This window comes from Podarcis erhardii, assembly GCF_964252035.2.
Source record: "Podarcis erhardii genome assembly, chromosome: 13".
In the NCBI taxonomy this organism is placed as follows: Eukaryota; Metazoa; Chordata; class Lepidosauria; order Squamata; family Lacertidae; genus Podarcis; species Podarcis erhardii.
This window is the reverse complement of record NC_138502.1, coordinates 16,200,748-16,225,343: the sequence shown is the minus strand read 5'-3', so window position 1 is coordinate 16,225,343 and position 24,596 is coordinate 16,200,748. Positions and strand designations below refer to the sequence as shown.

Genomic DNA, 24,596 nt, shown 5'->3' with positions numbered 1-24,596 from the left:
CCTCTCTTCCCTCTTGGAAAGTGACATGAAGTTAGGATCGCAGCTGTCGACGGCGCCGGGCGGAGGATTCGAGGTTCCCTGTGCGCGGGGTGGGGAGGCGTAAGGAAGGGGAGCCCAAAACTCGCGGCAGGAATCGAGAGATTCCCCCCCCCTCTCGATCCCTCGGTACGGGGGGTGGGAGGGAAAAGCAGGACTCCTGGGTTTCTAGGCAGTGTGGATCCTAGTGGTTAGAGCACAGAGGCTGGAAGTCAAAGTCCTGGCAGAGGGAAATGGGCATATTGAGACAGCGTGTAAGGGGAGTACTGCCTAGTGGCTATAGCAAGGGGGTTGTATATGCGTGCATGTGCCTGGCGCTGGAAGGGACTGGGAAGGGAGTTAGGGTGTAACTGGGTGGATAGATTTTGGGGGGGGGGTAGATAATCCTGTGTACTCTAGAGAAAATTCAGGGACAGGAAGAATCGGATCCTGGTTGCTCAGAGAGAGCGCTGAGTAGTATCAGTAGTAGCTTAGAACAGTGGCTGGACTCCTGGATTCTGGGATCAGGGAGCCGAAGTGGGGCAAGAGATTTTGTGCTTAATAAGGTGGGATCTGGTGGGTTAGAGGAGGAGGAGGATCAAGGAGCCAGGAAACCCCTGGGGTGTCTGGAGGCTGCAGAGGGCAGTGGTTAGAGCAGGTTACGATGGATGACCCTGAGGAGATATTTGGAGGAGATGGAGACCCCAACCCTGCTCCTTATGAGGAGCTGGTGTCTGCGATGGCTGGCGGATTGTATGGGGAACTGGAGCGGCTTGTAGGGGCCCATGGGCCTGGCGCGGTTTCAGGACTCCTGCCGCAACTGGTTTCTGTCCTGGAGTCGCTGCAAGGGGCTTGTGGGCAAGTGCGAGAGCGGGACCAGGCGCTGGAACGCTTGCGGGATGACCGGCTGCGGCTGCTGGAGCAGTATGAGCGGGAGCGATCTGGGCGCAAGCGGGCAGAGGAGGTTGGTATCGCTTTCTTTCTACTTGTTTTGCTACCCCTACTATTTTTAAATGTTTGTTTCGGCTGTGTACACCCTATACAGTGGTACCTCAGGTTAAGTACTTAATTCATTCCAGAGGTCCGTTCTTAACCTGAAACTGTTCTTAACCTGAAGAACCACTTTAGCTAATGGGGCCTCCTGCTGCCGCCGCGCCGCCGGAGCACGATTTCTGTTCTCATCCTGAAGCAAAGTTCCTAAACTGAAGCACTATTTCTGGGTTAGCGGGGTCTGTAACCTGAAGCGTATGTAACCCGAGGTACCACTGTACATTTAATGTGCATTCCAGGCCCCCCCAAACACTGGGAACTGTAGTTTGTTAAGAATACTGTAGTGGGAACTGTAGCTCTGTGGTGGGTAAACTACAGTTCCCAGGAGTCTTTGTGGGGGGGAGAGATGCTTTAAATATATGGTGTGTATGCAGCCTTAGTCTCAGCTGTGTGTTGCGCAGGTCAAAGATGGGTGACAGTCTCGGGCCAAAGGTTTTACAACACTGCTTGGCAACTACCAGATTTGGCTGGCACACCAATCTGAGCCAAAACACGGTGAGTGAAGGTGGGGGTCATATTCCCTCCCTTCTCACGCTTGGCAAATCTGGTATTAGTTTCTCCAATATCGTACTTGACCAGGCTGGTGCTTTTTAGCAGACAGCACTTTTGCTACAGAACTAGCAGCAACGGAGAGGGATTTTCTCTCTGTATGGTGCCACTCTTGTGAATGTACCTTTCTCTAGAGGTCTTGGTGTTATATGGAACCAAGAAACATCCAGTTAACAGAAATAGAAAGTAATAATCTAGGCTCAAGTTGCAAGCAGGGGAGGATGGCAGTTTCTGTCCCCGGTTGCTAATCCCCGGCATCCGCTAATGGAAGGGCAATTGTATTATGAAACTGAAAGTGTTCTTCTGTGTATCACAGGCAGTAGGTACCAATGGGCCCCATCCTATATATATTTTTACCATTGTTTATGTGAGCTGCCATTGCAGTATCTTGTGGCAAGGCATTCCATGGGCTGGTTATAGTTGCTATCAGGAAGTATTTATTTTGCTTCTTCTTAAGCCTGTGGCCTGTCAGTTTCAGGGGATGCCCCTGAGCTTTCATGCTCTAATAGAGAAGGAACAGGAGGAAATTATTCATCCTTTGTGCATCAGTTCAGATTGTACATTACCACCACCTTTCCATTTAGCCTCTGCAAAGTGTCAAAGTATTACCAGTTTGCAAGCTTTCTTGATAAGGAAAATGATCCTTGTGGCCTTCCATCTATTTCATTCTGAGTGTAAGGAATGGGTGCATTGCAGGGGTCTGGTGATTCTTAGGGTCCCTCCCCACGCTACAATTCTACGACTCTATGAGCTCAACTGCCCATTTTAGCATGTTGAGACTTGGAGTGGATAGCACAGGGCTGATGAAGCTGCCGATGAAAGAGACCTAAGGCTGTATATACACACACCACACATTCAAAGCAAACCCCCCCCCAATAAAGAATAATGGAAACTGCTTTCTTAAGGGTGCTGGGAATTGTAGGGACGTGGGTGGTGCTGTGGGTCAAACCACAGAGCCTAGGACTTGCCAATCAGAAGGTCGGTGGTTCGAATCCCTGCGACGGGGTGAGCTCCTGTTGCTCGGTCCCTGCTCCTGCCAACCTAGCAGTTCGAAAGAGCGTCAAAGTGCAAGTAGATAAATAGGTACCGCTCCGGCGGGAAGGTAAACGGCGTTTCTGTGCGCTGCTCTGGTTCGCTAGAAGCTGCTTAGTCATGCTGGCCACATGACCTGGAAGCTGTACGCCGGCTCCCTCGGCCAATAAAGCGAGATGAGCGCCACAACCCCAGAGTCGTCCGCAACTGAACTTAACGGTCAGGGGTCCCTTTACCTTTAAGGGGTAAACTACAATTCCTGGGATTCTTTTACACAGCCCTCTATGGGTTTGGGAGAAAGTGCTGGGACTGGGGGTGGGTGGGAGAGGTTGTTGGGATCTCCTGGACTCTCGGGGTTCTCTTCCTGCAGAGGTTTATGGAGCTGGAGGACGCGATGGAGCAGGAGCGCAAGGCGCATGCAGTGGCTGTGAGCCGGCTGGAGGGCCAGAGCCGTGCCCTGGAAGGGAAAGCACGCAGCTACGCAGACCAGGGTGAGAGGGGCGGGTTCCTTCGCATCCTAGGCCTTTAAAATCAGAAGTGCTGAATCTTCTCCCCTGCAGATTGTTTGAAGAACCTGCGTTTGATACGGACACTCTAAGAAATTATCTCTCTGCCTGGGAGGAAGCCAGTTCGCCAGGCCAGACAAAGTGTGGCCTTGGATGAATTCTGTTTCCCCATTTTCCCGCAGACAGGATGGCTTCCGCACCTACCCATGCCCCTCCCACAGACAGGCATGCCCTATCCTGCACCCTCCCATCTTTTCCCCACTCTCCTTTTTGGAAGTTCTGGCTAGGCTGGTCTATCGAGTTTGCTGAGATTGGGGTGTAAGGCAGCGGGGAGCAGAACAACCTCATCGTATATCTTTTGGGCTCTTTGCAAAATGGGGCAACTGTTGGTCACAATTGCGATTGTTTCCAGTATATGTTTGTGTGTGCGCACAGACATATATGTCTGGCTCTCTTTAGTTTCAGGTGGTGGTGGTGGGGATACAATGTGGGACATGATGGAGGATTATAAAATTATGCAAGAAGCAGAGAAAAGAGAGGGATGGTTTTTTCCCCCCACTCGCATAACATTAGGATTGGCAATGCTCCACATAAACCGCTGGGCAGCAGATGTAGGGTAGACAGAAGGAAATATTCTTTCAAACAATGCATAATTAAATCATGGAACTCCCTGCCACCAAATGAGGCTGTAGCCACCAGTCTAGGTGGTTTATTTTTTTAAAAAAGGAATTAGACAAATTCACAGGTAGGGATAGTACCTGTCAATAGCTGAGTGTCTTAGGCTGCAGTCCTGCACACAGTTACTTGGGAATAAATCCCATTGAGCTCAGTGGGGTTTGATTCCAAGTAAACACATACGGGATCAGGGCTTGTAGGTGCTTTAGCAAAAGCTGAGACAAAACTATATGTGACTTTAGGTGCATCTTTGACTCTAATGTGCAGGTTTTATAAACTGGCAAATTATGTCAGTTTCAATAATCTCATAATTCATAGAGTCTGATAAGATTTGGAGAGTGAATGTATCCCTTTCTTTAGAACCACTGAAGGGAAGGGAATTTCCTGTTCTGAAGCTGAGATTTGCTGGTGGTGGGAGGCAGGGGAATTTCTCATTGACACAAACAGAGGACTTCCTCCCCTTGCAAATACCAGCTTCAAAAGAGAGATTTTTCTCAGCACTGCAGCAGGGGAGGAAAAGGTTAAATTCCTTCTCCACATCTTCTCTACTCAGCATCACAGGGCATATTCCCATGCTAACACCCATAAGGTTACACATCACCTGTTCTATTTCTTTCAAAGGGTCTTAGTTATAATTACTTCATGTTAGATTTTGCCCTCCAACCAGCAGCTCTCAGTTGCTTTGCAGAGTCCGCAACCTAATTCTGTGACCTGCTATTATCTAGACTGGGTTATATTTAATGATGCTCTTAGACCATGACCACATACCACCCATGGCTGACTGTTACCACTAGCTCTGAAGAGCTAATTTAATATCCCTTGCCAGTGATCCAATCGACAACCACCAGCATCACTTTATCAGGGCTGCTTCTCTTTTAGCTTAATTATGCCCACCTATTCACAAGTCGTGATAAAAAAGTTATGCTCAGTGCTGTTAAAAAGGTCCCAAAACACACACACACACACAATGACATTTTTTTGCAACCAGACAGGATTATTTCCCCCTCATCCTTTTAAAAAAGAAAAAAAGAATTGTATACCCCATCAAAGTGTATCTCTAACAAAATTCTCCATACCCTCACAAAATGAAAATGTGGGTAACATTGCATTTATTGGGACTTATTTTCTGGTAAGTATCAGATTGCAGCATCAGTGTTCTTTGTGTGAATCTAAGACATTAGGATATTCTTACCCATGAGGCTTGAATCTTTTCTTATTATTATTCATTTGGCCTATTTTGCCACTGCAAAGCTTGCATTGAGTAGAATCTGCTCAATGCAAATTTGTCTTTTTTTAAAGATGGATTTTTCTGGTCCTTTCATTAGGCAGAGTGAAGAAACTGCCTTGGGTTATAGATGCTCAGGAGCAGCCTGTGGTTATTCCTCTTGAGCCTCCAGCCATTCCCTTCTGTTGCCACATGGGGTTTCCTGGGCCCCCTAGTCTGTTATTGATTCTACTGCCAGTCCAGTTGGCTGCAGTACATGGATCTGGGAGGGGGACGCCATCTTGTCCTTCGCCTCAGGCAGCAAAATGTCTTGAGCTGGCCCTGCTTGCTCTCTTTCCTGCTTTTACTGTACACAACACAAATAGCGCACAAGATGCATTTTTAGCACCATTTTGAAAATGCCCTTAAGACTAATGTAAAACTGGTTTAGGTTTCTTGTATGTACATCAAAATCACACCACCATGCCTCCCTGCCCCCCTGCTCTCTCTTCACAGTGGCGGGTCTGGAAGAACAAAAATCTTCACTCCTAAAGGAGCTTTCGACTCTCAGCCAGAGCCACACAAAGGTACCGTCAGCCTGCAGCTGCCATCCCTCATTTGCTCTTTTCTTTTCTCCACTCTTAAGCCAAACTAGGCCACAATCTCATTTTGTCTTCTGCCTTTTACAGATTGTGCAAAACTACAAGGAATTGAAATTGCAGAGGGTGGCGTTGGCTGCTACAAGTCAAGCTGGATCTCTGACTACAGAAACGAAAAGGTTTGGAAGAGGAAGCCGGCCTGTGGGGTGGCAGCGGGGTTTGTGTGTGTCAGGGGTTCACTTAGGTGCCACCAATAATGATATTTTTGCCCAAGCTGCTGAGGTTGTGGAGTGTGCTCTATGGCCAGTTGCTGTGCTCTCCAGCTTTTCTGTTCCTTACCACAGCAGCTGTCAAACCACAAACTGTTTTCACTCATTTCATGGGGAAAGGTAGAAGTCATTTTTGGTTACCTAGTAACAGCCGGGCCTACTGCAAGTACCACATCTGGATTAAGGCAGGAATGGATGGGACTCCGGCCGGCAATCCACCAAGGGCTGCGTGTGACAGAATAGTTAGTTGGGGTGGCGCTGGGGTTCAAATTTAATCTCCCCCTGCCCCAAGGCAAAGAAAGGTTGATAAGGACAAGCTGCTCCAAGGCAAACCTGGTGGAAATGGGGTGGGGTGTGGGGCCATGGGCGAGGAAACATGAACCCTTTCTCCAATTGTCTTCAGGGGTTTCTTGGAAGAAGAGGGCCTTTTTAGTGGTGGTGCCCCCATTACAGAATTCCATCACTCCTCAGAAATGCCTGGCTCAAATATAGTACCACATGATACTTTTTGAATGTTGGCCATAGGCCTTGGTGAAACGCACAATTTTGATTCAGGAGGTACTGGGTTCTGTTCCCGGCATTTTTAGGTATGCCAGGAAAGAAGAGTCCTGTCTGAGAGCTGCTGCCAGTCAGTGCAGGCACTTCTGAGCAAGGACCAATGGACTGCTCTGGCTCTGCAAGGCAGCTTCCGAGATCCCCACGTTTCAAGCTTTTGACAACAATGGAACTCTACTCGCTATCTTCCGACAATTTTTTGTAGCGATTTCTTTTTAATTTCTGTGTAATGTTGGTGATTGGCTTTGGCAGCCACATTGAAGGCTTTATTATGTGTTGAGGCAGGGAAGAAAGGTGAGTAAGAATCCTTTTGAGAGAAGGAGACGTTGAAGGGGTCGAAGGCAAGATGCAGGAGGTTACAGGCATGCCTTTTCCGAGGCAGCCGATCAGCCAGCCATGTACAGTAACAAGGAAATAAAAATAGATATTTTTCTCTCCCTCCTCCCCCTGCTCAGGTTGAAGCCCCCACCAATCCAGGCACCCCCAAAGTTCCTCCCAAGCACCTCGGACCCTGGGTCTCCTGAAGTGCCTCTTTCCCCTGGGGTAAGTGGCTTGGTGTTGTGGGGCTCGAGCCCCTGAACTGTTCTTTGGCCCTTGGCAAACAGCAGCAGTGGTGGACAGTGAGGCTGGAGGGGGAAGCAGAGGCATTAAGAGGAGCCAGGAATGAATGGTCTTTTATGTTCTCCCCACCACCACCCATCTCTTCAGAAGCCTGCAGAGTTTCGAGACCTGCCCAGCACAGAGAAGGCTCCGCAGAGGGACACAGAAAGAAACAATTTTCCCTTGGCAGAAGAAATGGTGCAGCCAGAACAGGATGGTATGAAGGGGGAGCCTCTGTTTCGTCTTGGTGTGGCTAAGCCAGGGAAAATAACTTGAGGAGGGTATGGGGGTGGGGGCAGTGAGGGGGTGGGGCCAGGAGTGTGGGTGTGGCCAAGGGAAAGCCCCGAGGGCCAAGTGGAGAGGACTGGAGGGCCATATTTAGCTTCTGGGCCTCAGGTTCTCTGCTGCAGCCTAATGAGTTAGTAGTGTGCCGGTTCTTGAGTTGTGCTATATATTTTGCATTTTTACTGGGCTTTTGTTCCTTGTAAGCTGGGCCTCTTCCACACCCCTGCCAGAGTCGTTTCCACCACTGCCAGCATTTAGATTTTAAGCTCTTGTGGGGCAGGGACCTGCCTGACCCTCTTTATTCTTATAACAACAGGAATTTTCTCTGCATGCAGGCAACAAAACGCCAGATAGGCCCTTGCCCAAAGGAGCAATGCTTTTCTTGTTTTTCTAGATTATTTTCAGTAGGGAAAGGGACTGTGTAGAGGTTAACAAACAAGGGATAATAATCTAGAAAAAATAATGTGCTTTGCGTTTGCGCCCCCCAAACCCCCTTCTCTTGTCAGCCTCTCCCACTCTGCAGCGGCGCTTGGACTTGGACGATCTCCTGAGCTCCACTCCAGAACTGGGACTGGAGCAAAAGCAGCCAAGCAGGTAAGAGGGATGTGTCTACTTATTAAGCCTCTGAGCAGAAAGCGCAGGTGGGCAGAGCCTGAGTGGTCTGCGCTTGAACATGGATGCTCCTTCACTGGAGTGAAGAAACAGCTAGGCTCTTCCTTCCTGTGTCCTCCGACCACAGCATGCCCACACTGTCCTCTAATCCTCCATTGTCCCATCTATTCCCTCCCCACTTCCCCACAGGTGTTTTAATTTCGGGAGCGTTAGCTCTTCTGGTTATCCTGCTCACTGCTTTGAAGGGCCACACATCCCTGAGTTTGGCAAACGAGGCTGAGGAGGACTTCTCTGTGTTCATTGTCTCCTTAGAAAAAAAAAAAAGTCCCGCCCCTGGTTTCTGTCTACTGTGACGTCAGATGTGGGTGTGTGTTGTTGCCAGGTTAGGAGCGGGTGGGTACTCCTGTCTGTCTATTTGTCTGTCTGTCTGTCTCTCAGCCCCCTGAGTAACACCCTCGAGCGCAACACGGTATCCCTTTTCGCCGAGGTCTCGGGCCTCAGTCCTGAACTCCTCAGTGATATGGACGGCGGTGCTGATTTGCAGGGTAGGTGAAACTCTCACCTCTCCCCCACCCCTCTCTGCCTCCTTGTCCTGCCTGGGACCTTGTTCCTTTCCTAGAGAACCCAGGAGTCCTAGCTCCCCCCACACCCCAACTTTAATCCAGAAAACCTGCCTCCCATAGTTCCCCAGCCTGTGGGGAGTTAAGGTTTCTACCTGTGTCCTAGTAGCTCAGCAGTGTCCATGCTTGACCATCTTTTCAGGGGATGCCTTGGAAACCCTGGTGGCAGAAAACACTCAGCTACAGGAGGCACGGTAAGAGCGACCAGCCTAAAGCGATAACGTTTGTTTGTTTGTTTGTTTGTTTTGATTTATGAATCTCCTTTTACGTGTGTGCCAAGGCGCCTTACAAACCAGCTGAAAATAATTATAAAAACAGTACAGAAATGCCCCCAACAATTCAAGGTAGGTGTTCATTTTGTATTGTTTCTGAAACCTAAGGCAGAGACATTTTGCATCCAGCTGGAAAAGCTTGCCAAAAGAAAACGGAAAAACGCATTCATTTGGTTCCAGAAAGTGCAGATAGGAGCAGCTTCTGATCTCTTTGGAAGTTGAGGTAGAAACTCTCCTACAAAATGCAGTGACCCTGCTAAGGGATAAAGCCACCTCTCAATTTACCTGGTCCTGAACTGTCTATGGGTCTTTATATATCTTGATGGGAGCTGGAGCTTCTTAGAAAGGAAGGTCCTTGTCAAGGGTGCTTGGCAGGCAGAGAAATGGGCCAAGGCCTGGCCTGCTTCTCTCCGCTGGCCCGCCTGCTTTCCCTCTTGGATCAGGCCCTCCACCTCTTCCTGGGCCATTGCAGCCAGTCCCAGGCTGAAGTCTTGCTGTTCCTCATGGTCCCACCTCCAGGACTGCTCTGGATACAGCCCGCCGCCATCTTATCGCCCGCGTAGAGGAGCTCACCGAAGAGCGCGAGTCGTTACGGGCAGAGCGTGAAGGAACACTGGGGGCCCTGAGCCGCTGCCAAGCCCAGCTGAAGGAGGCTGAGCTGGAACTGATTAGGTAAGGCCTTGTAAACTGCCCTCCCTGGCGTTTGGCAGCCATCTTGATTCCACCACCTGCTGTCTGCACTGGCAAAAAAAGGAGAGGGGCACCTCAAAATTAGTAGTACACAGGAACAACTCCTCCCCGGCAAAGTCACCAAGGCAATGCAGACAAATCCCAATGTGTTTTGAGTTAGCCATTCTTTCAGAGGTCACATGCCTGTCCCCCCCCCCTTATCCTCACAACAACCTTGTGAGGTAGGTTAGACCGTGTGTGTGTGTGTGTGTGTGAGAGAGAGAGAGAGAGAGAGAGAGAGAGAGAGAGAGAGAATTTATGGTCCAATTTCAACCAGTAAGCTTTGTGGCTGAGTGGGGATTTGATCCTGATCCTACCCAGCACTCTGGACATTGCCACTCACTCGTGGTCTCTAACAAAAAGCATCATTTATGAAATCATTATATGCTGCCTTATGAGAGCCAAATCCTAAGAGTTGTAAATGCTCTAACCCAATACACATCTAATGTAGGAAAATACAGTCCAGTTTTCTTCATGCAGGTTGTGTTATATGCTTTAACAGCCTGTGTTGTTTGTATTCTTAGGATTATATTGTAGTGTCTTTATCCTGATGCTGTGAAGCAGTGTGTTCCCAAACTTGGGTCTTCAGCTCTTGTTGGACTACAACTCCCATCATCTCTAGCTAGCAGGACCAGGGATGATGGGAATTGTAGTTCAAAAACAGCTGAAGAAACACTGCTGTTAAGTAGTTACAGTAAGCTACAATAAGAGTATCTGACAGCAACAATAACTATAGCAATACTGCTAATAATGATTAATAATAATATAATTAAGGTAGTCTATGTGTTTGTGTGTTTCTCCCTAAGCACTTGAGACAAACCTGAATCTTTCTACACTAGCCTATTCCTCTGAACAAGTGCAGCTGAGCTCAAGAAGTGCTAGGGCTTTATTGGAATTACTTAACAAATCATTGTGTACCTATCAGGCGTTGGTTACTGCAGCCTAACCATTGTTTGGCACGCATTAAAAGAACTGTGTGTGTGTGTTCTGCTGTGCATGTATTGAGCTGGTCAGAGGATAAGGCTATCAACAATCACTAGCCACAATGGCTATGCTCTGCCTCTACTTCTGAATGCCAGTTTCTGGAAACTGCCAGGTGTGTGCGTGTGGAGATTGCTGTTGTGCTCAGCTTCCCACCCTTTTGGCCACTGCGAGAACAGGATATGGAACCATATGGGCCATTAGCCTGAGCCAGCAAGCTTTTCCTATGTTCTTATGTGTGACCGACAACATGAGCATTTATTAGAAGGGAAGATGGAATCCCCTCTCCCTGAGACACTGGCCTACAATTAATTATTTTAAAAAATAAACGAGTGAGCCCAAATTTCAGTCGTTCGTCTTTCTCTTTCCAGGATACGGCAGGAGTTTCAGGAATCGAGACGTTCTAGTGAGGACGGGGAGGTAACCAGAGCACCTTCTGCAAGGAAGTTGTGACAGGCTGGAGGGGGCCAGCTTTCCCTTGAAGGCTGAGGGATGGGGGTGCAGAAAGGGTCTTCTACAGGGCTGTAACTAGACAGGGGTGGGGGTGGGGGTCAGATTTATGGGAGTGGCATTTGTGTGCCTTTGAGGCAGGACCTGCCCTCTTCCTCAGCAGGCTGAAGGAGGCCTGTCCCGGCCTCAGCGGTTCACCCGGGCCGAGATGGCTCGTGTGGTGATGGAGCGCAACCTCTATAAGGAGAGGCTGATGGAGCTGCAAGAAGCTGTTCGGCGCACGGAGCTGCTAAGGTCAGTGGCGCCGAGGTTTACGGCTTGGGGCTGGGGGGGGGCGAGGCAGATGGGTCTGTGACCCCATAACCTAACTTATGACTCCGTGTGACAGGCCGCCCTCTCCCTCAGCTTGATGTGAGGTTGGATTTGCCCCGCTGAGCCGTTTTCTTTTTGAATTGTCTGAAAGCAGCTCAATGACTGTGAGCCTTGTTGGAGCTTGTCATGTGGCACCAGGGGCATGGTGGGAAGTCGAAATCCCTCCCCCAACCCTCCTTGCTTCGCTCTAACAGCAGAGCAGCGAGAGGCTTCTCTTCCTTTCTGGCGATCCTTCCTCAAATACCAGGGAGTTAGGACTGGAGAAGAAGAGAGAGGACTCTCTCCCTGCTGCCAGTGCAGCAGCAAGGAAGGGAATTATTACTTCTGAGGGGTCTTAATGCCCACCCCTTAATGTTGGAGGTGAGCAGTGGCTATTTTTCTAGACTCACCATGAACGCCTACCTTGTTCTCTTAGAATGGCAATGGCACCCACCTGAGAGGTGCTGGAACTCAGATCCTGTGAGTTCCAGCTTTAAAAAAAAGCCCCGGAGGTGAGAAGGACGAGTCACGGAGGCTTGTGTTGTGAGGCAGGGAATTAGGAGACTCAGCAGCATCACGAATGACACCATATTATCCATTAAGTCCCACCCCACTACTGCTAGCAGAGTCTTTTCCCTCTTGGGAGAAACCAGGGGGTTCGACTCGATGGCCCTTGTGGTCTCTTCCAACTCTATGATTCTATGATTCTAACTGCAGGCAACCTGCTCATTCCATTCCCTAGGAACCAGAAATGGGGAATCTGTGTCCCTCCATATGTTCAGTTACAGATAAGTAGCCGTGTTGGTCTGCCATAGTCAAAACAAAAAAAATTCCTTCCAGTAGCACCTTAAAGACCAACTAAGTCAGTTCTTGGTATGAGCTTTCGTGTGCATGCACACTTCTTCAGATACACTGAAACAGAAGTTTCCAGACCCTTCTATATAGTACAGAGACAGAGAAACCAGTAGGAGAACACTTCAATCTCCCAGGACATTCTATACAAGATCTCAAAGTAGCTGTTTTACTACAAAGGAATTTCAGAAATAGACTGGAAAGAGAAGCTGCTGAATTACAACTTATCACCAAACTTAAAACCATGGAGAAACCTGGCCTGAACAAAGACCTTGGATTCTTATCTCATTATACATGACAAAGCCATTTTTCACCTTTTCACCCTGTTTCCTCCTGTAAGACCTATTGCAGTCGTTAAGAGTCGTCAACAGGCTCATCACAGCTATCTGCCAATCACCCATTCCTACCACCCTTCTGAGTAATACCCCTCCCCTCCATATGTTGTTGAACTCCAGCTCCCATCAGCCCCAAGCTCAGAGATGATGGGAGCTGTGATCCATTGGTGTTCAGAGGGCCAGAGGTTCCCTATCCTAATCCTTGAAGCTGCTCAGGACAATCAATCACTCTGTGGCTGCCCAGCCAATAATTATTTTCCCATAGTACAAACTGGGCGGGAGGAAAGCGGGTCAGAATGGAGACCGGGAGAGAATTGGCTTATAGAAATACGCTTTAGAGAGGTGAGATTTAAATGGAGGATTATAGACTCAAAACACAGGTTTGTCACTCCGACAAGAGGAGGCAAATGGCTCTTAGGTGCAGGAAGTGAAGGGCTGCCCTGAGTATTAAAAGAGGATCAGGGAGCCAGTTGTTCTTTGGGTTGCCTGTTTCACCTTTTTTCCAGCCTTGAACTAATGGCTAATGGAGGGAGTCACTGCATGGTGGCAGCCTTAAAGCAATTGTTTCTCTCTTCTCAGGGCTTCGCGGGAGGAACAAGCTGTTCAGATGAAAAAATCCTCTTTCTGGAAAATGTAGGTGCCGTCTAAGATCTGCCCCGAAGCTGCAGCTGTGCATACTCTGCCTTGACATTTGATATTGGGCATATAACTTAGCATCCTGAGAAATTTCTTTCTTTCTTAGCAAGACGATGTTATGGCTGCATGGATTAGTTTGAAAGCGTGCAAGGGAGCAGTGCCTAGTGAAGGCAACTAGTATGCAGGGCATAATGGCTGTGTTCTGTCTCCATTGTCAGAGGCAGTTGCTGTGTATCACTAGTGGGGAGAGTGGAAGTTGCACTTAACTCCTGCTTGCAGGCTTCCCATAGACACCCAATTGGCCATTGTGAGAATAGGATGCTGGACTAGATGCGCCACTGACCTGATCCATCAGAGCTCTCCTTATGTCCTTGTGAGAGAACCTTCCTTGCCATTCATAGCAATAGCCCTGCCTTGGACCAAAGTCAAACAGAACTCTGCAAGCAAACAATCTGTGGGCTCCTTTTAGTCTGGTTCCGACAGATCACAGTTCCATCATTCTTGGTGCAAAACCCCCTTTTCTTTCTGTTGAATTTTGATTTACTTTTCAAAACCGAGTACTGACGGTGCCCCCTGCCACTCCCTCCTCATTTCCCCTGAACCCATTGTATTTTCCTCCTGCAGTTTCGATCGCTTATTTAGCCCCTCAGACTCCCCAGAGAGGGCTCCTGCGTCCCCGCTGCCACCCGGGAGGGCCCGGTCCAGCCCCAGCGGCCGCAATGAATTGGGAAGGAATGGGGGGCAGCTGTCTCCAGCCTTGAGATACATCCCACGAGCTACCTCGCCGAACGAGTAAGTTGTGTGGCAGTTGCTTGGCAGGGGGAGAGGTAGGAGCCAGAGAGTGCATAAGCTGATTTTGCAATCCCATCATCGGCACATCTTGGGGAACCTGCTGGTCCCTTTATATGGAGTTGGGCTGCTAGTGGATCAATCTAGTCCAGCACAGGCTGACAGCAGCTCCCTGATGCCAGGTTAGACCATTGGTTTGTCCAGCTCAGTATTATCTCCTCCAGGCATGGGGAACCCTTTGGCCCTCCAGATGTTGCCAAACTACAGTAATCATCACCCCTGGCCATTGGCCATCCATACAGGGCCTGATGGGAGTTGTAGTTCAGCAGCATCTGGAGGACCAACAGGTTCCCATGCCCGGTCTACTCTGACTGGCAACAACAACCCTCCTGAGTCTTGGGCAGAGATGTTGCCCAACCCTAATAACTTAGATCCCTTTTATTAAGTGGAGACGCCCTGGCTTGAACCCTGGAGCCTTCTGCTTTTAGAGTGTGCCTTGTGGGCTCACTCTACATAAAATGAAGAGGCTTTATACGGAATCGGGCTGCTAATTGGATCCATCCAGCCCAGCAGATGCCGACAGCAGCTCTTCAGGGTCTGCGGCAAAAGTCTGCTTTGGGCAGCAATTGCATGCAGACCCATCTGGGTAAATCCAGCTGAAACCTGAGCATTTCCCCTGGTTGCAGCTGGACGCAGGGTTGTCACTGGAAGCGCTCTGCTGCCCCCTACTATATCTGGCTTTTATATCCGCAGAGCCGATGCCTCCCCTCAGCAGAAACGGAGAGAGCTGTACCGTGAGATCCGCTCCCACATCTGGCAGGAGCATGGTCGGGCGCAGATCCATGGGTGGAGCCAGCCGCCTGCACTCCAGGTGAGCATTCTAGCAGGGCAGCAAGGTCTCATGCATCCAGGTACCTGACCCTATGGAAATCCCATGCCAAGGGCTAGGTCCTCAAGTACTGTCTTTTTAAACCAGGGCAGGAAAAATGTAGGTGCAGCATTTTGTGTGTGTGTGTTTGTTTTATCATACCAGACAGTGTGCAACCATTTCCCCGCATTTGACAATGGAGTGATGGTCTAAAATTTAAAAATAACAATCGCCATCAGCATTGGCATCCTGCCGGCTCCTGAAGACACACCTGTATGGGCAAGCATTTCCCAGAACTAAACTCCTGATGTTGTTGCTTGAACTGTTTTTTCATTGTTAGGCTTTCGATTGTTCATTTGTTTTTATTGTATATTTTGATTAAGGATGTTTTACTGCCCCCAATGGATCTGTTGTTGGGTATTTTAATTCACTCACTGATTTTCATAGTTGTGAACTGCTTAGAAACCGTTTTTGGCATATAACAAATAAACAAATTCCATCTAGGAAGTGGGGCCCACTGAATTTGGCCCTATTGAGACACCCAACAGGGTGGTGCTTTAGACTATACATTTGCCTTGTTCCATCCCAGTCATGGGATCGGATCTTAGTTTTGAACTGGCCACTCTTGCATCGAGTCTCCACACATTAAAATCCAGCCACCTTTTCTCCGCAGGGCTCTGACCCCCTTTCAGGGGCCTCCGACGTACCTGTGCTTGCACAATTACGGATGCTAGACCAGAAGGACCCCAATACAAAGGTAACAAAGCAGTGCGTTTCTAAATGCTGAATAGCTAGGGGTTTTTTTTCCCTCCCCCTCCCCGTGAGTTGTTATTATTACTATTATTGCATTTGTATCCCATCTTTCTTCCAAGAAGCTCAAGGTGAGGTGACATACATGCTTCTCCACCTGCCCCTATTTTATCCTTACAACAACTCTGCGAGGTAGCTTATAGCTGAGGGACAGTGACTGGCCCAAGGTCACCCAGTGGATTTCATGTGGTTGAGTGGGGATTTGAACCCTGGTCTCCCAGTGGCACTCTAACCACTGCACCACTGAATTGAAATCTGAGGCCACTCTAGGAAAATGGTGTGGTTTTCCTGCTGTAAAGTGCTAAAAGGGGGTTAATTTGTGTAGGTGTAGGTGTAGGAGTAAGAGTGGCTGAGTTCAGAGCAGGGACTCATCCAGAGAGGTAGCAGGCAGCCTCCTCTGAGGACAGGCTACTCAGCTGCATGTCTGCTTTGGGAGTGATTCACGTGATCCAGTGGCATTGGCATCAGCTGAGTTATCAGTCCCTCTGAAGGGTGAGTGGAAGGAGACCAAACCCTGCAGAGACTCTGGGCAGTTCCTGTGTGGGCAAGTACAGTGGCAGTCTCAGAAAAAGCTTAAGGCTTATTAAAGTGGCACATTTGCAGTTCCTGTGGCAAAGGTTTCTGGCTGCAATTGGGAAGGGTGGGGTGTCATTCTTGTATGGAAAGCGACTTCTTTTACCAGGGGTCAGCAGATCTCAATGTCGTGCCTGCCTCTCTCTCATTGTAGCTCTGGTGTGCTGCAGCATCAGTTGGCGCTGAGACTCAAGACGAAGCAGAAACCGTAAGTATCGTCATCATCACCAACATCATCACCATTATTGGTTTTACTCTTGCTTAAGAATTCTCACTTAAGCTCCTTCCCTTTTCAGGTTTTTGTGTGCGTGTGCGTGTGTGTGTGTGTTGTTTTGGTGTGTGTGAAGTGAAAACTGCTCATTTAGGCTCACCTTCAGTTCAGAGAGCAGGACACGGGTGGCGCTGTGATCTAAACCACTGAGCCTCTTGGGCTTACCTATCAGAAGGTCGATGGTTCAAAACCCTGTGACAGGGTGAGCGCCTGTTGCTCAGTCCCATCTCCTGCCAACCTAGCAGTTCGAAAGCATACCAGTGCAAGTAGATAAATAGCTACCGCTCCGGTGGGAAGTTACACGCCATTACTGTGCACTGCTCTGGTTTCGGTGCTCCATTGTGCCAGAAGTGGCTTAGTTATGCTAGCCACATGACCCAGAAAAACTGTCTGCGGACAGACATCGGCTCCCTCGGCCTGAAAACGCGATGAGCGCCGCAACCCCAGAGTCGTCTGCAACTGGACTTAACTGTCGGAGGTCCTTTACCTTTTTACCTTTTTACAGTTTAGAGAGATGTTTGTCTCCTGCAGCAAGAGTCTTTTAGCACTTTAAAGACTAACAAATTTATTATGACATGAGCTTTTGTGGACTCGAGGCCACTTCATCAGATGTGTTAAGTGGCAAGTATATAGATTGCCATTCAAGAATTACAGTCGGTGATCATTGGAGCTTAAATATATACTAAATAGGCACATTTTTATGGCAGCAAGTTGATAATAATGGGCTGGGATTTATTGCATTAATGCATTTAGAGGGGCAGGGAACCATTAGCAAGAAAGAAGTAGTGACTGGAACAGATATCCAGCACTGGTAGCACATGAGAAATGATGTGTATCCCCTTCAATAAGTTAGTGGTTTTTCCTCTGACTTTTCTCAGCATTTTGTTTTTGTTCTGATGCTGTTTTCAATTTATTTCATGTTTTCATTGTTGTTATAATCACGCACACATAAAATTGTAAGACACTTCAGCGGCTTGTTTTGTTCTGTATTTGTACTTTATATATTGGCAAAAAAGCCGTGGTTGCAGTTTGGGGTTCTTAACTCAGCCATTCTATGATGCCCCTTCAGATTTAAGTCCAGAAACATTCCTTGCCCACCCACATGCTTAACCTGCTGCCGTGCATGGAGAACATGAACACAGGATAGAAAGGGAGTGGGGAGGAAGGAGACACACTTCCCCAGGTTGTGTAAATGTCCTTGCCTGGCTGCCTGGAAAGCCTAGGCATGTGGGTGTTTGTCAGCTGAAGGGACAAAATGGGTACAAAGGCTGAAGTTTAGGGATTGTCAAGGGTATGTTTGTTTGTGTGTGTGCGTGCGTGCGTGCATGGCAGCATAAAAGGGAGGGAGGCTGGTCGAGGCCCACAATGTCTTGCTGATCCCTCCGGTTCTTTCTCTTCCAGGGCACCTCTCATCACTGTTCTCGGCTGTGGGTGGCCTCAGGGACCCACTCTGCAAGCGAAGTGACTCTATTTGATGCCCAGAACCCAAACCAGCTCCTGGAACATTTCGTGCTGCCTGGAGTTCACGTCCTCTCCATCGCATGCGTACCTGGTCAGTGCAAGGAAGGAGAATCTATCATTTTATACTGTCTCTTAATACACACACATGCACACTTAGGCTCTTAGGCCGATTGGCTTGCTCTTTAGTCCTGTGCTTGTTTCTGCCTCTTGGTCCTCATTGCTGTCTTGTTTCATGGCTCCTGATACCCTTGCAACCCAGCCCTGGCAATGATTCTTGTCTCTCCTGCTGCTCCTACATGTGGAGCTCCCTCCTTGAGATTTGCACCTGGTGCCACCTCTTTCTTCCTTCTACCGCATCTCAAAACGCATCTTTTCCACTTGGCCCTTGACTTTATCCTATTATTCCTAGCTGTAGCCAAGCTTCAAGTACACAAAACTTCCTCAACTTTACATATTTTAGACTGCAAGCACCATAGATTTTGGACTGAGGTTTTGTGTCCATTGAGATTTTATAGCATGGGTGGGTAAACTTTGGCCTGGTGGAGGGCAAAACCTGCCCTTCCAGGGGATCCCATTTGGCTTTTTTCCAAAACCACATCCCTCTCTCAATCAACTGATATCACTACGATGGGTGGGCGACATCAGCTGACGGGTGTGGGCAGGGCTCAATCCTGTATTGTCTGCACCCACCAGTTCCCTATAGGACCAGGGATACACAAGATAAAGCAGCAGAATTTAAGCAACCTCTCACTCAACAGCTGATGAGTGGAGACTTCAGTCCTGCTTGGTACAGCGTTATTGGTTAGTATCTCCCCGCAATCCTACAGGCCAACCTTGAAAGCTGGGCAGGACTCCTCATTATCACTCCAGATGATTGGCAGGTTGATAGGCTATGTGCAGCTAAATAAAGATTTCACCTGCTGTGCCAAAAAGGTTCTCCCCAGCCCTGCCTTGTAGGATTCCTAAGCAGGGACTCCAGCTGTTTCTGTGCTCCCTGAGGAAGGCCGCTTTGCCTTCTCCATTCTTCCTCCATAGGCCTCGCTGTGCCTGGTGGCGAGAGTCCCGAGCGAGAGCCAGAGATCCTCGAAGACCCCCTGGCGCCCGGATCCGACAGCGAGGATGAAGTGCTGGAGATGGAGGCGGTTGGCACAGAGCCCACCGTGTGGTTTGGCACCCAGGAGGGCTGGTAATTGACACCCAGCAAGGTTGAAGGGGGAAGAAATGGGAGGTGGGGGTAAACCCCCGTTCCTGAATGGATTGCCATTGTTGAGCTTCTCTGGCCAACCTCTGCCTCTTCCTGCTCCCACCAACTCCAACCACCAGGAACAACATCCTGCCCTTTTGCTGCTGCTGCTGCCACCATCGCTTCGGCTGCCATATTTGACAATCCCATGGGCTTCCACCAGGTTTATTTACATGAGGGTGCCTAGCATCCTCAGGAGATGCAACAGTTGGAACTGAAATGCTGGTGGCTGATGAGAGCAGTTAATAATAATAATAATAATAATAATAATAATAATAATAATAATAATAAAAATTATAATATAATATAATATAATATAATATAATATAATATAATATAATATAATATAATATAATATAATATAATATAATATAATATAATATAATATAATATAATATAATATAATATATAATTTATTTGTACCCTGCCCACTCTGGGCAGCTTACAACAAAGATTAAAAATAGAGCAAAATGTCACACTTTAAAAACTCCCTGAACAGGGCTGCCTTCAGATGTTTTCTAAATGTCAGGTAGTTGTTGTTCTCTTTGACATCTGATGGGAGGGCGTTCCACAGGGCAGGCACCACTACCGAGAAGGCCCTCTGCCTGGTTCCCTGTAGCTTTGCTTCTCACAGTGAGGGAACCGCCAGAAGGCCCTCGACTCTGGACCTCAATGTCCGGGCAGAAGGATGGGGGTGGAGACGCTCCTTAGGTATACTGGACCAAGGCCGTTTAGGGCCTTAAAGGTCAACACCAACACTTTGAATTGTGCTTGGAAACGTACTGGGAGCCACTGTAGGTCTTTCAAGGGAGGGATGGGGGAGCAGGCCTGGAGCTGTGCTGGGGGTTGGGCTGGTCATCAGGAGGGCTCAGGGGGTGTCACCTTTGGAGGCTGACCGCATCTCCCCCCCCCCCCCGTAGCATCTATATTCACTCCGCCAAGACTGATTGGCGCCGCTGCCAGGGCAAAGTGCAGCTGAAGGATGCCGTCCACTGTATTGTGTGAGTATGCGGACTTCCATCACTCTCTCTGAATGCTGTGGAGCCCCACTGCCTACCCCTCGTGGATGTCGCCTGCCTTCCCATGCTGGTGCTGTTGCGACTTTCCTTAGTTTTAGGCCCCCATCTACACTAAAGCAATGTCACATCGTTGTAAGCAGCCATAGTTTCCCCCCTAAGCTTAAGGGTGCTGAGAGGAAGCTAAAGTTCCCAGAGTTCCCTGGGAAGAGGGACTGACAGTTCAACCACTCTGGGAACTGTGAAGGATCTGTGAGGTGAATAGGCCATCTCCTAACAACTCTCAACATCCTCAACAAGCTACACTTCCCAAGATTCTCTGGGGGAAGCCATGGCTGTTTAAAGTGGTATGATACAGTGCAGTGCAGATGAGGCCTTACTCTGCTGTTTTTGTCTCAGCCACACCCAGGGCCGTGTAGCAGCTGCTCTAGGGGACGGATCTCTGGCCATTTTCCACCGAGACACAGGTACGTCCTGCTCCTTTCATTCCTCCCTGCCCTGCCTTCCCCACAGCTCAGGTCCTCGGATTCACCTAATCCCTGTCTTCCTCAGTCCGGAACTGGGACCTGCGCTCCCCACGCCTGCTTGACTTGGGGCGGCCACGGCGCTCCATTCGTTGTGCCATCCCCGTGCTTGACCGGCTCTGGTGTGGATATGGGAACAGAGTCTATGTGCTGGATCCTCGCACTGCTCGCATCCAGGTGAGTGTGCCCCTCAGGCAGCTTGAGGCAGTGGCTGAAACCCACAGAGACTTACATGGCTGGTTTTATGGTGTAAAAACGGTAGTTTGAAATGGCCAGGATCATTCTGTGTATCAGTGTTAGAACAGTATCGCTACAAGAACTAGCCGGTGAATTCATTTTGGCTGTTCTCTTTTTTTAAAAAAATGTTTTTATTGGGATTTTAGGACAAATGCAAGAAGCAAAAACATATAAACTCTACAGAGTGGGAAAAAAGAAACTGAACAAAGAATTGAAACATAGGACAGATAAAACTGTGAAATTAATTGGAGCAAGCCTGTCAGGCAAAAGTCCCAACACATTACAAAAGTCTGGAATTTTGGCCATTCCTATTGAAATAGGTAGATCCCGAGGAACAACTGCTGGCTGGCACAACTTGGAGAAGTGTTAAGATCCAAGATCTAGATTTAATGTTGTGGATGTGGGTCTGGGGACAGGGTCTTGAATCCAGGCTGCCTGTTGCAACCCACTTTCTCTTCCTCCCCCCAGAGGTACTTTGAGGTGACTTCACACCCTGAAAGCCAAGTGCGGCACATGGCAGCCGCCGGCAACGGCATCTGGGTCTCGGTTCGACTGGAGTCCACCCTGCGCCTCCTCCATGCCGAGACTGGCCAGCCGCTGCAGGAAGTGGAGCTGGGGCCCTACGTCAGCCGCATGCTTGGTGAGTGTCAACGGCTGCCATGACTTGGGGGCTTTGGGTGGGACTCTGAGCAGAATGGGGAGACATTGCAGGATCCAGGAAGGAGTTGGCAAGGCAAAGCTGTTGGATTAGCCACAAACAAGCCTTGGCAGAGAAGAGCAAAGAAGCAGACTGCAGGGAGAACGTCCAGGACAGGAGGGTTTTCTGAGGGCAGGAAGCTTTTAATAGAAAGTTCCCAACCAGTTGTGGCTTGAGAGGGGCATCCTGCTGCTTCCTCCTGTGCATCAGTATCTGGGCTGGGTCATGGGCAGTAGTCTGAGGTAAGTCAGGAGCTGGGAACCAGCCATTAGTCCCAAGGGGGACCAAAGAGGAAGGCTGTGTCTATTTTACCATTTACTCCGGTTCTAGTGCACTCCCACCACAGTAGTCGTGTGCAAGTGACAAAAGCAAGCCAGAAGTCAGCGCAAAGAATCACCAAGGATACAGAAACAGGCCAGAGTGCAGGCAGACCTTGGAACAGGAAGGCCTCACATGCTTCTTCCTGCCTGGGAGGAGCCAATGGCCAGCCCTGGGCTTTGGAGGAGCCTCACTGTGAAGCTGCCACTTGCAGTGCAGTGGCTCACCAAATGGGGCAGCTGGGCTCTCCTTCATGGGAGATCAGATGGCCATCTGCTTTCATTGGGATGCCTGCATTGCAGGGGGTTGGACTAGGTGACTAGGATCCAGGTACCCTAGTTTTGAATCTCTTGTCTGTTTAATGGAAAATTCCTCGTCTTTTTCCTCCTCACTCTCCAGGGCCGAACAGTCTTAGTTTAGCCATGAACATCTCAGCACTTGGCGCTTTTGGGAAACGGCTGTGGGTTGGCACCTCTGGCGGCACCATCATTTCCCTGCCCGTCATCTCAGGTGAGCACCTGTGTGTGTGTGGGAGAGAGAGAGAGAGAGAGGGAGAGAGAGAGAGAGAGAGAGAGAGAGACGGAGGGAGGGGGACAGCAAGTGCAGCTGCAAGTGTATACGTAGCAGAGCTCCCTGGTGGCTATTTCTGTGAATTTTCTCTCTTGGTTTCTCATAGAATTTGCTGGGAGCTCGGAAACGTCTTTTCCCACTGGCATCCCTTACTGTGCCCTGGAGCAAGCCCAGATCAGCTACCATGCGCACCGCGATGCTGTTCGCTTCTTTGTCTCAGTCCCAGGTAACCAGCACGGAGGAATCGATGCCCATTCCTTGGTTCTTTGGGGGAAATAGAATTCAGTGGCTTAAAAGAACTTAAGAGCATGGAATCCAAAGCTGCTGCCACCGCCATTCTTTATATAATGCCAATGATGTGCAGTTTATAGAGTATTAGAGGACAGGTCCTCGCCCCAAGGAACTTACAATAGTCCAAATGGGATGTTACTGGAGCAAGGATCACTGTAGCCAGACTTTCGCTGTCCACAAGAGGAGAATGGTGGATGTATAAATGCAAATCTTCAGCTCTGTCTGTTCTTTGCTTACTTTAGGGTGTATGAACCCATCCTCTTCTGAGAGCACCAAGGAATCTCACGGCCAAGAGGCACCAAGCAAACCTTGCAGCTTGGTGCTAAGTGGAGGGGAGGGGTATATCAACTTCCGGATAGGTAAGCATCTTACTTTACAGGTGTGAGGGAATGATGTGGGAACAGGATACGGGCATCCAGCCCCATTATCCCAGCACCAGGTACAATGTCTTCTCTGACTCCTTTTGGCCCTCTGTTTTTTTCCTCCTTACCCAGGCGATGACACTGACGACCGCTACGGCGACCTGCTCCTCCCGAACCCACGCTTACGCCGAGCCGAGCGAAGCCACCTCATTGTCTGGCAGGTGCAGGCCTGAGGCTCTGGTGATGGGCACAGTCATTACTTCAGGGTGGTGTGGCACAGCTCCAGCCTAGGAGGGAATTGCACCATGGACAGATAAGACGCTGGTGGTTGTGGGCTTCCCATCTCACTCTCCTGCCCTCTTTCCCCACGTGTTTAACCCTCTGGTGTCTGAGGGTTGGGGCAATGACTTTTTGCAATGTTCTCAGGCTGAGGATTGTAGCAGAAGCCATCTGGATGCCAGGATCTGTTTTTTGTGAATCTGCACGGTGAGGGGATCTGCAACGGGTGGTTCCTTACCCCCAACCCCTTTCTAAATAAGCACTTCCACTGCTAAGGAACTGGAGCACTGTGCTGCTTTGCAGTAAGTCAACCTGATCTGATACGGACTACACCCCTGTCGAATCCTGCTATGTTCATGCCTCCCTGGGTTATACAGCACCAGCAACTTCCCTCTTAGTGGCCAGATGGCTGGGAGCCAGAAGGCAGCTATCTGGGTCATGTAGAAGGGAAGAGGCCTCTGTTCTAGTTGGGAATGAAGGAAGCAGATCTGGTGAGTTAGAGCACACAAGGCCAAGAACCAGGACTCCTAGGTTTATCTGGAAAAGGAGCAGCATCCAAGCGCATTGGAGCTACAACCACCACCACCACCCCATCCTCCTTTCACGTGTGATTCTTTGATGCACTTTTGATTCTACGGGTTGAGACATGAGGAGAAGACATGGAAAATCTTGAACTACAGGCATGGATTTGTTGAAGGCTGTGAGGCAGCACTACTCAGAGAGGTCTGAAGGGGGAGCCCTCTCCCTGCTGTGCTGCCTTTGATCTGGAAGCGGAATATTGATTGAATTGGTTCCCAGTGCTATTGAGCTGACCAGATCCTGGCTGCAGTTTTGGAGTGATGCTAGGGCCGGCCGGGACACACAACTCACTGTTAAGTTTCTCAGGGTTGCTGTTCCTTGTTTGTCTGTCTCACCCAAGGGTGAGGGTCTCCGACGGCCTCTCAGGGTCTATTTCTGTGGGTTGGTTTCTAATAAAGCTTTAATTATTATTATTATTACTATCATCATCGTCATTGTCATCAGGTCATCCTCTTGTTTGCACACAAACTGGATTTATTGTTGGCTTCTCCCACCACAAGTTCCCCATCTGTTGTAAAAGACGTCCTACTC

The 24,596-nt window shown here is 49.1% G+C and overlaps 1 protein-coding gene across 2 annotated transcripts; it reads left to right on the top strand.

Moving 5' to 3' along the window:
- Nucleotides 1-24,481, top strand: LOC309327069 (C-Jun-amino-terminal kinase-interacting protein 4-like). Of its 2 annotated transcripts, none has more exons than XM_081836118.1 (27): nt 1-979; nt 3,017-3,137; nt 5,548-5,618; nt 5,721-5,809; nt 6,910-6,997; nt 7,163-7,271; nt 7,846-7,933; nt 8,390-8,496; nt 8,714-8,765; nt 9,363-9,515; nt 10,925-10,973; nt 11,167-11,297; nt 13,121-13,174; nt 13,802-13,969; nt 14,720-14,837; nt 15,508-15,591; nt 16,372-16,425; nt 17,890-18,040; nt 18,985-19,135; nt 20,113-20,193; nt 20,608-20,675; nt 20,761-20,909; nt 21,438-21,609; nt 22,384-22,494; nt 22,661-22,780; nt 23,088-23,204; nt 23,340-24,481. In XM_081836118.1, exons 1-27 carry the CDS (start codon nt 680-682, stop codon nt 23,438-23,440), a joined length of 3,057 nt encoding a protein of 1,018 aa, XP_081692244.1. In that variant the 5' UTR covers nt 1-679; the 3' UTR covers nt 23,441-24,481. The 2 variants fall into 2 exon arrangements, with proteins under 2 accessions (XP_081692244.1, XP_081692243.1); XM_081836117.1 differs by having other exon boundaries at nt 11,164-11,297.
- The last annotated feature ends 115 nt before the right edge of the window (nt 24,482-24,596 follow it).

Excerpts from the sequence above, each read along its gene's own strand:
- LOC309327069 (XM_081836117.1), top strand. The coding sequence starts at position 680 with ATGGATGACCCTGAGGAGATATTTGGAGGAGATGGAGACCCCAACCCT. Across the intron at positions 11,298-13,120 it reads CGGCGCACGGAGCTGCTAAG|GGCTTCGCGGGAGGAACAAG; the intron begins GTCAGTGGCGCC and ends CTCTCTTCTCAG. Across the intron at positions 13,970-14,719 it reads CGAGCTACCTCGCCGAACGA|AGCCGATGCCTCCCCTCAGC; the intron begins GTAAGTTGTGTG and ends TTATATCCGCAG.